This window comes from Falco biarmicus, chromosome 7, assembly GCF_023638135.1.
Source record: "Falco biarmicus isolate bFalBia1 chromosome 7, bFalBia1.pri, whole genome shotgun sequence".
In the NCBI taxonomy this organism is placed as follows: Eukaryota; Metazoa; Chordata; class Aves; order Falconiformes; family Falconidae; genus Falco; species Falco biarmicus.
The window spans coordinates 31156535-31173614 of record NC_079294.1 but is presented as its reverse complement, the minus strand read 5'-3'; the positions used below and the strand labels follow the sequence as shown (position 1 = coordinate 31173614).

General features: G+C 44.1%; 1 protein-coding gene across 1 annotated transcript in view; it reads right to left on the bottom strand.

The window, feature by feature from the left end:
* LOC130152426 (ras and Rab interactor 3-like) overlaps positions 1-10759 on the bottom strand; it is a 175191-nt gene extending 164432 nt beyond the window's left edge. The window contains exons 1-2 of the mRNA XM_056345971.1: positions 10152-10759; positions 7571-7681 (exon numbers count right to left, since the gene is read on the bottom strand). Coding sequence (XP_056201946.1) covers positions 7571-7681; positions 10152-10308 — 268 coding nt within the window. The 5' untranslated portion in view covers positions 10309-10759. The remainder of the gene's footprint in view (positions 1-7570; positions 7682-10151) is intronic.
* Positions 10760-17080: the final 6321 nt, after the last annotated feature.

Here is a 17080-nt window from a genome sequence, read left to right as displayed (position 1 = left end):
GGACATCTTGGGAGTGACACAAATAAAAAATGCAATTAAACATCTGTCATTTGCCCTCAACTAGTCCACTAAAAGTGGTTTTAAATTGTCACATATCTATCTCCCCTTAGAAACAGAAACCATACAAGTGAGATCACAATCGATTTTTACCACTCAGCACCTACAGGGACAAGAGTGAGTGCAGAGACACCAGGGGTGGGGAAACAACTCAAAACCACGTGAAAACAAATAAAACCTCACAAGCATATGACAAGTGGATACAGAAATAAGCTACACGCTAACTAGTTAGTAAGTTTTTCCACTACATAAGTATGTGCTTCTGTGCATACACACATGCTCACTGGACACTGCATCTGTTATGTAAATACCACATGCATAAAGCAACTACAGAAATTTTTTCTTAAACCTTCCCTCATTCTAATTTCCTTCTGGACCAATGCAAAAATAGGAGATTTAAGGCTGGTAAATTTCCTGGTCTTTGAGGGTACAATACATTGGAGTAATGAAATATTTTAAATCAAAAGGCATGTACTATCAATAAATCTATCTACAACAGCTGCACATTTTCTGTGCATCAAGGCTGACAGCAAGCCTGACTAAAAGGCTAGTAGGGAATATTTGCAAATAACAGTTATTGTCTGTATTACCTCAATGACACCATGGTCTGTCTTTCTGTGTTAGATCCTGTATGAATGCATAGTAAGAGAACCTGCAGTTTATGCCGAGCTTACCATTTTAGACTGCTCATGAAATAAAAGCTTTCAGTGAAATTATTAGTATCACCTCCTTAAAAATGGGAGTCTAAGGCATTTATCCATGCCAAAGTGGAAGTTTGATCTAGGGAAGATCATGAGCATATTCTGTAAACTGAAATACATATTATCAAACTGTTTAAAGAGAAATTACATTAGCACAAAATTACTTATTCTACCAGCAACAAAAGTATCATTAGATCAGAATTTATTAAACAAAGTTTATGATATTACATATTAAGGTGTCTAAGAAAAATAAGGATACATCAATCTAGCATATTAAAAATTATGCATTTAACTAAGCACTGCATTTCTTAAATAAAATTGATGGAAATCAATGCTTCCTGTTGTGTCTTTCCTAAAAACGCGTAAGAAATCGTTTTTTCTGTCCTTTTGGAAATTTGCTTTGAAAAGTCAGTCCTGTCTCCTCTAGTCAGTGAGAACATCATTATCGATTTTTGTAGAAAAAGTAACAGGCTCTTGTACTCTCAATGGTATGTTAACAAAACGATCTAAGACTTCTGTAGTTTCTCTACAATATATCACATCCTACCTGAAGCCACAGAATCACAGAATGGTCAGGAATGGAAAAGACCACTGGAAATCACCTGCTCCAACCCTGCCCTGCTAAAGCAGGTTCACCTAGAGCGGGTTGCACAGCATCACATCCAGGTGGATTGTGGATTTATAAAGTCTCCAGACAAGGAGATGGCACAACCACTCTGGGCAGCCTGTTCCAGTGCCCTGGCACCCTCAAGGTAAAGAAGTTCTTCCTCACGTTCAGATGGAAGGAACTGCCCGTGCTTCAGTTTGTGCCCGTTGCCCCTTGGCCTGTCGCTGGGCACCACTGAAAAGAGCCTGGCCCCATCCTCTTGGCACCCGCCCTTAAGATGTTTGTAGACATCGATAAGATCCCTCTCAGTGTTCTCTTCTCCAGGCTACAGAGGCCCCGCTCTCTCAGCCTTTCCTCACAAGGGAGATGCTCCAGTCCCCTCATCATCTTCGTAGTCCTCCGCTGGACCCTCCCCAGTAGCTCCCCGTCTCTCTGAACTGGGGAGCCCAGCACTGGACACAGCACTCCAGATGCTGCCTCAGTGGGGCAGAATAGAGGGGGGAGGATCACCTCCCTCGACCTGCTGGCCACGCTCCTCCTAATGCCCCGCAGGATCCCACCGGCCTTCTTGGCCACCAGGGCACACTGCTGGCTCATGGGCAACTTGCTGTCCACCAGCACTTCCAGGTCCTTCTCTGCAGAGCTGCCTTCCAGCAGGCCAGCCCCCAGCCTGTACTGGTGCGTGGGGTTGTTCCTCCCTTGGTGCAGGACCCTGCACTCGCCTTTCCTGAACTTCATTGGGTTCCTCTCTGCCCAGCTCTCCAGCCTGCCCAGGTCCCGCTGAATGGCAGCGCAGCCTGCTGGTGAATCAGCCACTCCTCCCAGTTTGTGTCATCAGCAAACTGGCTGAGGGTACCCTCAGTCCCTTCATCCAGGTCACCGATGGATAAGTTGAACAGGACTGGACCCACCACTGACCCCTGGGGAACGCCACGAGCTACAGGCCTCCAGCCGGGCTCTGCGCCACTGACCACAACCCTCTGAGCTCTGCCGCTCAGCCACTTCCCAATCCACCTCACTGGTTGCTCATGTAGTGCGCCTGCGTTTAGCTATGAGCACGTTATGGGAGACTGTGTCTTGCTGAAATGGAGGTAGACAACATCCACTGCTCTCCCCTCATCTACCCGGTCAGCCATTCCGTCATAGAAGGCTGCCAGGCTGGGCAGGAGTGATTTCCCCTGGGTGAATCCATATTGACTACTCCTGACAACCTTCTTTTCCTCCACATGCTTAGAGATGACATCCAGGATGAGCCGTTCCATCACCTTTCCAGGGATGGAGGTGGGGCTGAGTGGCCTGGTTTCCTGGGTCCTCCTTCTTGCCCTTTTGGGAGACTGGAGTGTTGCTGGCTTTCCACCAGTCCTCATGCACCTCTCCTATTCTCCGTGACCATCCAAAGATGATGGAGAATGGCTTAGCAATACCATCTGCCAGCTCCCTCAGCACTCGGGGGTGCATCCGTTGGGGCCCACAGTTTTGTGGGTGTCATGTCTGCCTAAGCCATCTCTAACCCGACCCTCCTTGACCAAGGCAGTGTCTTCCTTTCTCCAGACTTTCCCTCTTGCCTCCGAGGTCTCAGATCCCTCAGCGCTGAAGGTCCTCAAGGTTTTAACTGTGTAAAATTTACACAGACTTTCAATTCTGACTCAGAATTCAGTTATACACATGCTGCTGGGAAACATGCTTTATTTCACTATAGAGAGCTGATTCTTTCTCAGTGCAAGAATAGAAAGCCTTGTGACAATGCGCCTTTTAATTCTAAAGTAAAAAAGGGAGCACGGCTCAAGAAGAAATGCTAACCCCTGCCTTTCCCCCAACCCACAATTCATCTTTACCCACTGATAACAGTGGGAGAAGAACATTTGAACCAAATTGCCAGATACTTAAAATCAGTGTAGCTTATGAACTGTCCACAGCTGACAAACCGCTGGACAGAAAATGCCACTGACTGTTACAGTTTCAAGGCAGCTCACTGACTAGTGTCAGAAGACTAATGGAAATTTATTCCAATATATTTCTAATTCACAACAAGTTGTTTAAATATTCTCTGTACTGTATACAGGGATTACTGGAAAATATTCCCAGTAGAAAGGAGTGCAGATCAGTTGCTTTAACAGCCTAACACAACCCAGTGGAGTCACACTGTTAGAAACATTGCACCCCCCAGTCACCCCAGCTTGTAATTGCTCTGGCAACATTATTCAGAGTTCTGGAGGACATGGAGTCATGGGAACATTTTGAAACAAGAGGAAAGCCATTGGAGCAGAGAAGCTATACATCAGACTTGCTGGGCAGATGGCACTGAAAGCTAGAGAGCTGATGGCAGATGGAAGCAAGAGCTTGGATAAGGCAGAAAAATTGGTTGCAAACTAATGAGATCTGTTAAGATGGTAGAGACAACTACCCTCCCTTTCTGATCACTCTGCTTTAAGCGAGGGTCAGATCAACCCCTCCTCACACAGAAATTTATCCAGGAAAAGTTTTCAGAGCCATAAGGAGAAGGTAGTTTGGTTTCTTTCAAAGAGGGATATCCACAGCAGCCATCCAGAGAATTAATCAATATGAAATAAACATAAATGTCATAATTCAAAAATCCTAGGCTCCCACAAAAGCATTCTATGTGCAATTTACAAGCCCTCCAAGCCCAACTCCAGGACAATATAAAGACTTGCATCTTTTCATAGCAAAGTAGCTTCCAACAAAGGGCACGTTTCAAGCCAGGAAGGATCTTTAATGGAAAAACACTACACAACACGTTAACTTTGGTGAGGATTTGGTCTTAGTCCAGACTAGAACTGAGGTTGGCTTGGCACTCACAAGTGCTCCACTTCCTTCCTAGAGCTGACCTACAGTTTCTTTGCTGCTGTTATGGGGTAAATAGTATCTATAAATCCGTATCACGGCAGAATAGTTACTATCAGAAAAAATGTGTAGCATCTCTTGAGATATTGATGAATATCAGTCCCTCTAACCTCCAAATGTTAGAAAAACCTTTCTCCTTTAGTTTTATATATATAAACACAGACACACAAATATATATGTATATATATACACATATATATATTTTCCTTCCCTTTGTCAGATCCTCAGGGTTCTTTTTTAAAGCAGCACTGCCAAGACTTCAAAGTTTTTTCTGTTCTGATACAACGGCCCCAGAAGCTTTAATAATGTTTCCAGAATAACACAATACAAAGTGATCTACTTCAGTAAATGAAACCATCTCAGACAGTGTAGGCTATGTGAGCTTCTAGCAGACAACAGCTTCCACAAGCTTCTAACACTACTTCTAGAAGCTTATGGAGTTTTTCTCCCAAGATGTATTACCAAGGGTGAGCCTTCCTTACCACTGATGAACTGCATGGATCTCATGGTCTTATAAACTTCTATAGCTGCAATTTCTGACAACTGGGGATTTTTTTTTATTTGCATGTAAGTAAGAAAAGGGGGTGAAGTGGTAAATAAATTAACTTTGTTGAATGCCTCTGGGAAAAGGGAAATAAAGCTGCAGACTTGTGTGGGAAGCTAATAAAGAGGGAGCACAGCAATAACACTGCAATGACACAAAGGATTAACAGCCTCGCAGCAAGAACTTGCATTTCCCAAGGTATTATGAAGTTCTTGTATCCTAAACACACATAGAAAAACATCCACATAACATAAGAAAACTGCTACATACCATACACACTCCCATGCATTTGTAGGGCCCCTAGTGCCTAAGGCACATACAGAAGTGACATAGGAAAGAGTAAATACTTCACATAAAGGAGCCTACAGAGAGCACTGTATTCATACAACACAGATACATATAAACTATTTATCTTAAGATTAAAAAGAAAAAAAGACCAGAAATAAAATCCAGCCATTTGAAGAGTTTGACAGCACATTCCTGAAATTTTCATTACATCAGGATAAGAGCATGACTGAAAGCTTGCAAATTCCAACCAAATATCTACACTCTCTCACCAATTTTCTATGCAATCTTTATCAAGTCCTGGGACTACTTTCTCCAGATGTAGTCATGGGGTTACAAAAGCTACATTCCCATGGAGATGAGCTATGCCATTTACTCCTTTTTGACTGGTTTTATGTCATAGTACCTTCTTCTCATTACAGGGCAAATCTTAATTTGTAGCTACCAGACAAGAATGGAGAGGGGAAAGGCAAACCAAATTCCACACCCCACCTACCCCGCCCAAAAAAAGCCAAAACAAGGAAACTAAATCTACAGAACATGTTACTGAGCAACAACAATCATGGGTTCTTACAGAACTGTTCCTGTCCAATAAACATGTCCTGTCAATTTCAGCTATTTTCAGATGCTCCCTTTATTTGCAGGTATCTTACATCTAGCCACTCTTGCAGTACCTAACCCCCGCCCCCCTTCAGCTGCAGCAGATACAGAGAAATAATCTGTACTAATTGCAGAATAACAGGAAGTGCCTGAAAAATGCTACTATTGCAATCCTGTGACACATTTGATCTGTAAATCTATGTTTTAACAGAAGAAACACCTTTAAAAAGAAAGGCTAACTCCAGCACTGTGACTAGAACTCCTGAATGTAATGTGTCTCATGATACTTTTCTTAAAATCTCCATATCCTGAGGCATATTTGGGCCTCTCTTGTGTCCAGCTCTTGGAATTACAGAGAAAAGCGCATTTCCAACCACCTGAATTTCAGAAAGCATATCAAAATGACCCAACTGTATCGATTTATTCCAACTATTCTTAAACTAATCTTACAGTCCTAGAGAAATGGAGGGAGCTGAGCTACTTGTTCTAAGCATCTGGAGAAGCCAGCACTGCTCGTAGTATTCCAATTTACACGTAAGCATACATTGTCCCTTGGTAGTTTTATCATATCATTTTAAAAAAGTTCTCATTCATACTAAATGGAAATCCCCATCAAGAACTTTTCTGATCCATGTTCTACAATTTTGTGGCTTGGCTCCAAACATGCTGCCAAGTATGTGTTCAAGCATGATCACATCGATGCATCCACATATGTGGAGAAAAAAGAAAGAGTGGGAAAGAACAGTATTTTCTGACCATTCATCAAAAATAATTAATGTTTCCAAAAGGTCATTTTCATCTTCTTGTCTGTGAACAACTTTGAGAGACAAATCAACAGGATCATAAGGTTACAGATGAGACAACAGCAAACTAACCTACAAAGTTCTTAACAGAAGCACAGAGAAGTTCTTGGACATCAAATGATACAGTTAAAGCTTTTGGACGCACATACTTTGCACAACATTCTTCCACTCCTCTCTCAGAAATGCATAAGCATAACACTGATCCTCAATCTGTATGACAGGCACGTCAGCATTACAACAAACATGTAACAGAGTGGGGTTAGTACCACTTCAAACCCTTCTAATGCCTGGGTCCGACAGTATCCCAGAGTCCACGCTTTCACTGTTTGCAAGAAGGCACAGACTCTGCTGTCATCAAAAAGTTGATCAAAGAGTCATATTAAATAAAAAAAAAAATTAAAAATCTGAACTTTAATTTAATTTGACTAGTGCCATTGGCAAAATGTCTCATCTCCCACACATTGTAAACCACAGAGAGGCAAGGAAAAAGAAAGGAAATACACATTGGAAAGACAGATGGGAAGATGAAAGCATTGTGGTCTAACACTGACACTAAAATGCATCATCTATCCCTGTCCTCAATCAATTATTATTGCCTGGCCAGCATAGATATCTTGAAGTAAAATGGATTCCAGCATTTCCATATTACTTACCTCATCATCCCCCTGCACACAATATAAATTCCTACTCTGAATACATAGTTTGTCATTAAACTAGCAAAACATGATAAAATGTATAAAGGTAATGAACACAAATTACAGTGCTCTGATGGTATCTCAAACACTGCATGTTTAGCTACCCATGGTTTCAAGACTACACCTCTCATTACCAGTGCAACATACCAATTGCACCACCCATGCAATATTACCAGTTCATCAACCAGACAGGAAAAATCACCAAAAGTCAAAATAACTTTTTACCTTTGATAAAGTCATGGCATTATATAGCACAAGAAACCTTATTTCTACACAGAACAGTCCTGACTTTTTTTTTTTTTTTTTAAACACTTTTATGTTTACCCTAACACATTACTGCAGCTTGGTCATGACAGCACTATGCAATACATCTCAAGAGCTTAATAAGACATCATCACAAAGTTTCTCCATCTTACCTGGCTCTGTACAGTTCTTTTGTTCATGTGTCCCATTAGGTGATGCCATTAACCTTCTATTCCTCCATATCTCAGGCAAAACACGTCTGTCCGCAATAGTTGATTCTCGACCTATATTAAAAAGAAAGAGGTTATGCCCACTGTTACTAATTTTTTCCTGCACCATCTTAACTGGACTATACGCCCCCACTAGCAAGGGGTGCGAACAGTTTGTGAATGCAGCAAAATCAAGGTGACTGGGGCACGTGCCAACATATGTATGCTAGGTACTCCTGGCCACAAAGGGTGAAACTAGCTACAAAGGTGCAGTATCAGAGCTGTTAGCTTGTTCTGGCTGTCAGAACACCTGTCTGCAACCCAGAACAGGAAAATATTCTGCAGCAAGCAAATGCTGAAGCCTGCCCCTGTGAAACTCAACACTTAGCAGTTCCTGTAGATGAAACCAGACCCAGATATGCTGATGTGAGCAACAATCACACTTCCATTTAGTCATCTGCACTTGCATATATTACATTATTGATTTCTCAAAAATAAAAATTCATATGGACATGTTCCATTTACATTTTGGTTTATTCTGAGTCTAGGGGCTGATCTTTTTGGTATTGGGTATACTTGATAATACCAATCCCTGCATAACTTGTCAAAGAAAATAAAAAATAACTGTACTGTGAATCCCACATCTCAAGAAAAACAAACTTCTTTCTAAATCAATAGAGCTTTTGCCTGAACTCATATTCCAGAAGCATTCCGAATGGAACTTGCTGAATAGAGTACAGAAGGAGCACTTGTAATAATGGAGGGTATGCAATTATAATAATCAAAGGAAGAATAGAACCTCTTAATTAAATCACTTCCATCTCAACCTTATCAATTCCAAATGAACATATTATAATAACAAAAATTCTTCCATGGATGATCTTCAGAGTTTAGATTCAGTCATCATGTAATAATGCCTGCCTTGTTACAGTGACTCTTGCAAAAAAAAAAATCTAGGTTAGAAGTTTGTTTGGCTAAAGTATTTGCTAAAATATTCTGATGCCACAATTATAAGAAACGTAGAGAACAGATGGTCAGCGTTTATGGATACAATAAACTGTAAATTAGCCAGCTGAAAAAAACCCTACCTGATGCAGCATACCATCAAAAACTAGGTTATGAGGGATTTAGCTGATAACCCAGGAGATTAAAAACTTTCATTAGTCATGACATTTTTCATGTAAACCTAAAAAAGTCTGGAAAACTGTTATCTGCCAAAAAAAACCACACACCACCCTCAAACTACGTAAACATAATCATACCCCAATCACTTGCTTTCACATACCAGTAAGTTTATGAAAGTAAATAGCTGGTGCAAGGAAAAAGGAAAAAAGAAAAAGAAAAAAAAAAAAGCATCGGCATGAGAAACAGTTCTAAATAAAGCAAGCAACAGTATACCCTAAAATCACAAGAAAAAAAAATGTTGAAAGTTCCAAGATAAGCAATATGCTAATATGGTCTAAGACACTTCATTCTTATATGGATGGTTTGTTGCCATCCTACATACATCTCAAACAACCCAGGCAATAATTTGAGCACAAAAGCGTTATAAAGTATGACAAGTTCCGCCAAATTTTTCCTCCCTACATCACACATTTTAACTTCAGCTTTAATTTAAGGAGATGACCCACTCTAGTTCTGGCAAAATCTGATTTTCTTATATTAAACGTGGGCATAGGATCTGGGCTTAGTTCGATTTTGTTCTTAAATCCTCAAGGTCTGTCAGCAGTCCTACCTAGAGACCCACGTGCTCCCAGCAACCTTAGACTTCATATCTGAGGGATGCAAAGCATATTCCAGGAAGAGGGCCTGAAGCCGTACACTTACAGTCCAACCTGTGCCAGCAGGCAGGGTAGAGAAAAAACCAACCACGAACAGGAACGATGTAGTTAATTATAAATGCATCAGTTTACCAACACAGCACTCGCACACAGGATGCAACAGACTCTCTCCATAAAACATGAGATTAGCACTGTTCCTTGCCTAAAAGACTAAAAGACAGAATCTTCAGTCAAATCCACACTGTAACTTGGGGGTGGTGGGGTGGTGGAGAGAAGCAGCAGTTGTAGCTGATGGAGGTTTAACCTAGAGGATAAAAACGAAAGGTGGTCTGAAGTTGCCGAGGGGACCACAGGCGGCTGGAGAGGATTCCGCTCTGATGCCGCGTTAGGGGGAACAAACTACTTCATGGCCGCTCCCAGGCACGCAGCTGCCCCCCATTCCCCCTGGATTCCGCACCTGCAGCCCCCCGAGGCCCGGCGGGCCGTCGCCAGGGCGGGCTCGGTGCTGGGATGCCCTTGGCCACCAGTCGCCAGCGGCGCCGCTGCCAGCTCTGCCCGGGGCTGCGGCCGCGCACCTGCCCGGCGCGGAGCCTCCTCCCGCCCCGCCCGCCGGGGTACGGCCACCGGCCAGCTCGGAACGGGCACGGCCGCGGACGCCCGACCGCGCCAGCCCCCGGGACCCCCGGGGCTGCAGCCCAGGGGCCGCTCCGGCCGCCCTGCCGGCGCTGCTGATGCCCGCCGGTCCCGCCGCCAGAGCCACTCACCCAGTCTGGAGAGCAGGCTGGACATGCACCAGACGAAGAAGAGGATGGCGCAGATGAAGCCCAGCTGCTGCAGCAGCATCTCCCTCCTCCTGCGAACTTTCCTCAGCATAAGCAGCATGGTCTTCGGGGGGGCGAGCGGCGTCTCGTCCCGCTCCATGGGAGCAAGCGCAGGCGCCGAGGGGACGGCCAGGTCGGTCGCGGAGCGGGGATCACTCCTGGCGGCTTCCCGCGGGCGGCTCCATGTCGGGCGGGCTGCAGCGCGGGGAGAAGCCGATGCCCGACGCCCGAGGTGGGCAGCGGCAGGGGGCGGCAGGCCGGAGCGGCTCTCAGGGGCCGGGCCGAGCCCCGCGCCTCGCACGCACCGAGGCCGGCGGCGGAGGAAGCGGCGCGGCGGCGCCCGGCGCTCCGGTAGCAGCGGCCGCCCCACAGCGTGCCGCGGGCGGCGAGTCAGCGCCGAGGGACGGCGGCATCCATGCGGCTCCCCGCCCGCTCCGGCCAAGTTTAAAGTTTATCCCTTCCCTCCCTCCCGCCGCCGCCAGCCGCTGGCGGCACGTGGGAGTAGCCGGCCTGAGCCCCTGCGCTCTCAGCGCGGCGCCGGGCGGCCGCTCCCCCGAGTGCCCGGCCTGGCCCGGCCCCTTCTCCCCGCCCCTCTCCCGCAACTTTCTGGGTGCTCCTCCGGCACCCATGGCAACGCGCGCGCACCCGCCCCTCCCCCGCCTCCGGGGCGGGGGGCTGGAATTAGCGGGCTGCGTGCTTCGTTCCCCTCGGCGGCGCCGGCTGCCGCGGGCGGGGGCCGTCCGGGCGAGCCGGGCGGGGGGCGCCGCCCGCGCTGCGGGAGCCCTCGGGGCGGTGGGAGGAAGCCCCGGGTCGCGCCGCCTGCGGGGCGAGCGGCGGGCAGCCCGGCGGGGAGCGGCGGGCGGGGGGCTCTGGGTTCCGCCACCTGTCTCTAGCAGATGCGTGTCAAGAGGGGCTTCCGTGGAGGGACATGGCGCTTGTCTGGTCCCCGCTCGTCGTAGCTTGCGCTGTGACGAACCTGTGGTGTTCGGGACCACAAAGTGAATGACCCGTTTCGTGAAACAGCAGTTAGTTCCAGGCTGTCCCAAAGCAGGTGGGGGTTTTTTTTGACTAAAATTTAGTATTTATGTTAATTAAATGGTTACTGTTAGCCAGCAAGAACGGTTCTGAGAGCTTCCTCCAACAGCACAGGCATCGGGTCTGTGCTCCTTCTGGGAGTTCCAGAAATGCTGTGTGTGTCAGGAAGCTCATGTAGACAAAATGGGATTAACTCATCTGATCTTCTTTTCAATACCACATTTGGTCTACAATGGAAGGCCTTTCAGGTGATTCCTTCTGCATCCGTGTTCTTATGCTTCAGAAGGTACAATGCTTCATATCTGGCATTGTTTCTAACGGTGTCATGCTATAATACAAACATCCTAGGCTACAAGAGCAAATCTTCACAAATAAAATACCATTAATCCTCTGTTTTCCCATCTTCATGCAAATACGGTTTTTTTCTTACGTTTATGAATTAGATCTGCTATAGTGAGATGCAGCAGCACAGTACTCAGGGTGCTCTGGTACATACTGCATGCGAAATTGCTCTAGATTCATGCTGAAGGCTGCCCAGTTGTTTCAAGTCCGAAAGGGATTACTCAAGCTGGAGAACCAAAGGGAAGCGTTAGTGTTGACCTTGTTGCTTGCTTGCATACACATAGCTACCAAAATTTACGTGCCTCAACTGTTCAAGCTCCAGGGGCTCCTAGGCTCTGATGAGCCTTTGACTAGGAAGTCAAAGATTTATGTTAAAGTGGGAAAACAACTACCTGTTAGAAGAATGGCACACCACAGTCTTGTCTCTTTCATTCCCTTTGTAGCTGCTGAGAGAGGAAAAGTAACTCTGAAAGCTCTTGCCTACCACAAAAAAGGTAGTAGAGAAGAGTATAAGTCAGTTTATGTCCCTTTATTTCTCTCCATGGCCAAGCAGGAAATCTCACAGCTGAACCCAGAAAGATGAAAGCCATCCCTGGCTGAAAGAACTTACAGGCTAATGAGAAGCAGAGGCATGGGAAGCTGGATAAAGGCAACTGAAGCTCTTTAGATCTGGACTGTTATTTATAGAGGACTGTTGTTTTCATTGAAGACCTTGTAAGCTCCATTGAAGTTGTTGGTTGACCACGTGGGTAGAGATGCCACTACACAGTTAGATGCCACTGCATACCCTGTCAGCTGTCATGATGCCTGAAATCTAATTCTTCATGTGGCTTTTTATTGCCTTTTTTCTGGGACTAAAGCCTCCCCTTCCACTCTGAGTGTCAACATGAACTTCAAGTCTGCCACGCCCTTGTTCTGCGTTTAATAAGAGTTGCGGTGCTGACACGACTGCAGTTTTCTGTATGAACATTTTGTCTAGCAATAGAAGGATAGTGACACTGGAAGGGATTGCAGAGATTTAGGGTTTTTTTCAGTATCCACTCACTCTAAGTTTATAATATTCTTCACCAATAAGGCAGACCAGGGCCATGGCTTCAGAGAGGTTGTCCTGGTGGTTGGGTCTCTCCCCACAGCTGATGGAGGCTGCTTGTGATTTCTGTATTTACCAGGTTTATTCTCTTACTTGCTTTTTACACTGAAGACGTTTTCAAAGCCATGGTACTCCTGATCTGAAGAGTTACTGATATTAAGACATGCAATGACATGTTTGTAATTGAGGCAAATTTAGGTCTGGAGGTGAAGCTTTGATTCACGGATATTCCATATTTGTGTCTACAGGTTGTTTACACAAAGACCATGGAAGTGAAGCATTTTTAGAGGTCCTGAGTTTCACATGTGAGGGATTTTCATTAATTCTGTCAGGTCATATGAACATCACATGGATCAAACCAAAGCACATGGGTAGTTACAGCAATGCAAGTATAATATTGCCTTTTTTGACAAAGGGTTGTTTTTTTTCCCTTTTCTGGCTGTTAAAAAGTTGTGTGTTTTAGAGGTAACAGTTAGTGACTATAGAAACCCTGGGGCCATCCCTATGAGGAACTGAAAGCAGGAAGCAACAAAGAAAGAAGCGATGAAATCTTTTGTGAATCCTTCACAAAAAAAGAAATCTGTACCCATGAAAGCAGTTCTCAGGATGAGAGTGTGTCTCCCTCCCTGTGTACACAAATGAGGCAGATCAAAGTTCAGACAGTACTAATCTCCTAATCATACAAGCTTCTGATTAGCATTTTTAATCAGTCTGGTGATTACAAGGCAGCCTCAAAATTGTTCTTGAATACTAAACTTTCAGAACAGAGTTCCAAATCACTGTTATTTTGGTGTTTCCTGTGAAAATGTGTCGGGTAACCAGGTAACTAGGATGTCTCAAAGTGAAGCGGTGCACTGCAGAACTCAGCTCTCAGTTACCTCTCCCCCAACAGCAGGCAGGACCTGTGTCTGGAGGTTCTGTTTGAGTACGTTCAAGCCATTCACACAGAGGTGAATCTGTGTGACATCCATGCTGTGTATGAAAGAGTGGTGATACAATGTCCAAGGCAAAAAAGAAGCAAATGCTTTCTGCATAAGGTGGCATTAGAGAAATTTACTTCCATTTTTTAAATCTTAAATTATTGCTATCTCTTACTGCAACCAGAACAACTGTATGTAAATTCAATGGATCTTTTCATTAATAGTCTAAAAAAAAAAAAAAAAAAAAGAAGAAGAAAAAATGGAAAGAGTAAGACACACATGGTTTTCTCGGTGATGCCTTCACAGTGAGTGGTTTGGTGATACTCTGAATGTTCTCTTTTTTTTCACTCCAATTAGAACAACCTGTTTTCTGGACTAGGCCTAGGAATTCTCCTGAAAGAATTATGTTTTGGAAATTAGAGGTATTTGGGAAATATCATCAAAACAAAGTGTTGAGGAAGAAAATATTAAATAGCACTTACTGTCTTAACCTAAGCCAGACATGAGAAACAATCTTTCTTTCTTGTTGCTGTGCTTATCATTGTGATTATTTAACTTTTGTGTATGTCTCACACTAAAACATCTCACTAGGAGCACAGACTAACACTAGTTTCATCTAGTACTGCCAAATTTGCTTGGGTTTCATCTCAGGTACATTAGTATCTTGAACTGATTAACAGCTGAAGGGCTTTGAATTAGGGGAGTGTCTCATAGAAGAGTCATGAAAGCAGCTCATCTGGGAAGAAAATAATTGATGCTGCTGAGAGTCAAAGGAGAAGTATAACGTTTGGATTAATTCTCTATGGCATCCTCTAAAAGGACCAGGAAAAGCAGCAGCAGCAGTCCATATCCCAGCAGGATAACTGGGAACTGAGACCCTGTTAGTTGACCATGAAGACTGTTCCAGCACAGAAGAGCTGAGAGTGCATCAGCTGCGAAGACCTGGGGATTAGGAGGTGATAGACAGGCACCCAACCAGCCCTAGGAGCCTGTTCAAGTCCAGTTTTTCCAACTGATATAACCAGCATCCCAGTATCAATCCCCCTGTCTGCAAGATACAGTATCAAAGAAAAGCCAACAACGTTCACTCCAGAAAACCCAGAAAATCTCCCATAAGCCATAAAAACTCAACTGAGAGGAAAGGCATTGGTGAGGGAGGAGACTGGGAACCTGCTTTTGCTATTTTGTCAAGATGGTTCATACAAGGAAGCCATGGAGAAGAGAACCTTAGCTTGGTGCTGTCCATAATCACCTGCCTGCCAAGAAGGGGGCAATCTAGTGCTTACTTAGGACCCAGTCCCTGGAAAAGGAGCAGACATAAATATGACTTGAGAATACAAGCTTGCAAAAAACCAAATATTAGCACATCAGTATTTAAATGTTGAACTGCAAATCAGGCCATCAGATCTCCTTAAGTATATGCCGGGGTAGCTCTTTTAAGCATTGGTAAAAGGTGCTTTGCTGAACCATACCTGAAATTTAGAAAGCAGATCCATTGTTGGCATCAGTACTGAGGGATTCTGCCAGAGTCTCTGTGATGGGTAAACCGAGAAGCTCCAACAGAAAGCTCCAACTTAGGACCCATCACAGGACTCACTCTTGTGCTAAGATCCTCAATGTCTTTCTACTCATTCTCAGATTTTTATCTCACATTCATTTTCCAGTTCTAGTGGACAGTTGCCAGCTGTGTTATCATAGTGTGCTTTTGCATGCTTCAAAGGCAGAAGTTTTCCTTAATACAGTTATTTTTGTAGTTTAACTCAGACCTTTGTTTTGCTTCCAAAGCTATGAATAACTCAACTCTGAACTGGAATTTAAATGCTATGAAGAAGTTGTCATTCTCACAATGAAATATGGAACCACATCTTCCTTTAACTTACCCAACTACTCCCTTGTGTTCTATATCTTGCAGTCTTCCTAATGCTGATTTCTCCTTAATAATCTTGGGTAATGCTACTTTCTATTTCTGATAAGCATCTGTGGTTACATCCCCCATTCAACACTTAGCTAGCAGCCACACACTCACCCAGGACCCTACTTGGGAGTTTAATGATAATAACTTAATGATAATGGGATTCTCCCACAGTATGCAGGAACACTACAAGCAAGAGTTCCTCATATCCTGCATGCCATAAACAGCCTCACATAAGCCCAGGAAGGAGGTCAGGCTGCTACTTATAATCTTCTTGCTATACAATAAGAATAAAAGGTATCAACCAGATCTAGGCTCTTGATGTGATCTACTTTAAGCTACAAGAAAATAAGATCAGTTGATTCTTAATGTCCCATGTGTGCTGTTAACACATTTTAATTTAGGTGCACTGTCTCTATTCTTTCTCTAAGCCCACCAAAATGTCTTCTTGCAGGGCAGAATGAGAGACATTATGCAGACCAGTAGGATTCAATGTCATCTTCTTCTGCCCGTAAGATTTCAATCAGTATCTATCTAAAAAGGGGAGTTTCTTAGAAGAACCTCAATATTTGTCTCCTTAAATCAGTATTGTCTAAGCCCTGCGAACTCATTGCAGCATCTATGTTTAACACCCACTAGATTTCTCAGAGATATATGCATCTGCTTAAATGCTTGCCAGATTTGAAGAACTCATGCACATGCATAAAGCCATACTGAAATGGGGTTAAATTAGAGGACTCTGTTACACAGCATATCCTCCCCTACACACATACCATTTCTGTCTTTCTCAGTTTCTCAAGCTTGCTGTCTCCACTGAGCCCCAGCTTCAGCTGATTTTACTGGGTTTACATTTTGCCAGTGATTTTCTGTTCTTCTCTGCCCTCAGTTACTTCCTCTTCTGCCTACTTCCCTGCTTCCCCTATTCTTTGCCTCTGTTTGCTTCACATGACTTTGTTCCCCACCTCTTGATCTTCTAGGCTCAGTGTAAATTTTTCATTCATTCCACTCTTTGTAAATGGAATTCCCTCCTCCTTTTCAAATCTCCTTTTAAATCTACACATGAGTTTGAGCTTAGTATTGACTCTAAGCCTTTTTCTTAAAAGCCTGAGGAAATTTGACTGTGCTTACCCATAACTATGAGGAACGAGGTTAGCTGACATAATGCTAAATGTGAGGGATTCTGGCTGGTCAAAGCTCTGCAGATTAACTGTAGCACTCTCTTCCACTACTATACAACACCTTTGTTTGTTCTCCATAATCTTGTTCTTCTTCCAGATAAAGAATCTAAATTCAGTTTTGTAAAATGCTCTCTATTTGTTTTCCTTCTAGAAGGTTTTTGTGTGTCTGTGAAATAAGTGAAATTCAAAACAGCTACTGAGCACACATCTTCACACACCTTAATCAACCACACTCCTGTTCAGCTTTCATACCCACTGGGATGTTTCCAAAACCCTTTGCTAAGTCCCTCAAAATGAGAAGGATCATTAACTAAGCAAACATTGGTTCATTACAGTGAGAAAAATATTCAACAGCTATGTGTTGTTAGCCCAAACCACAGGCTGCTGTGATCTTA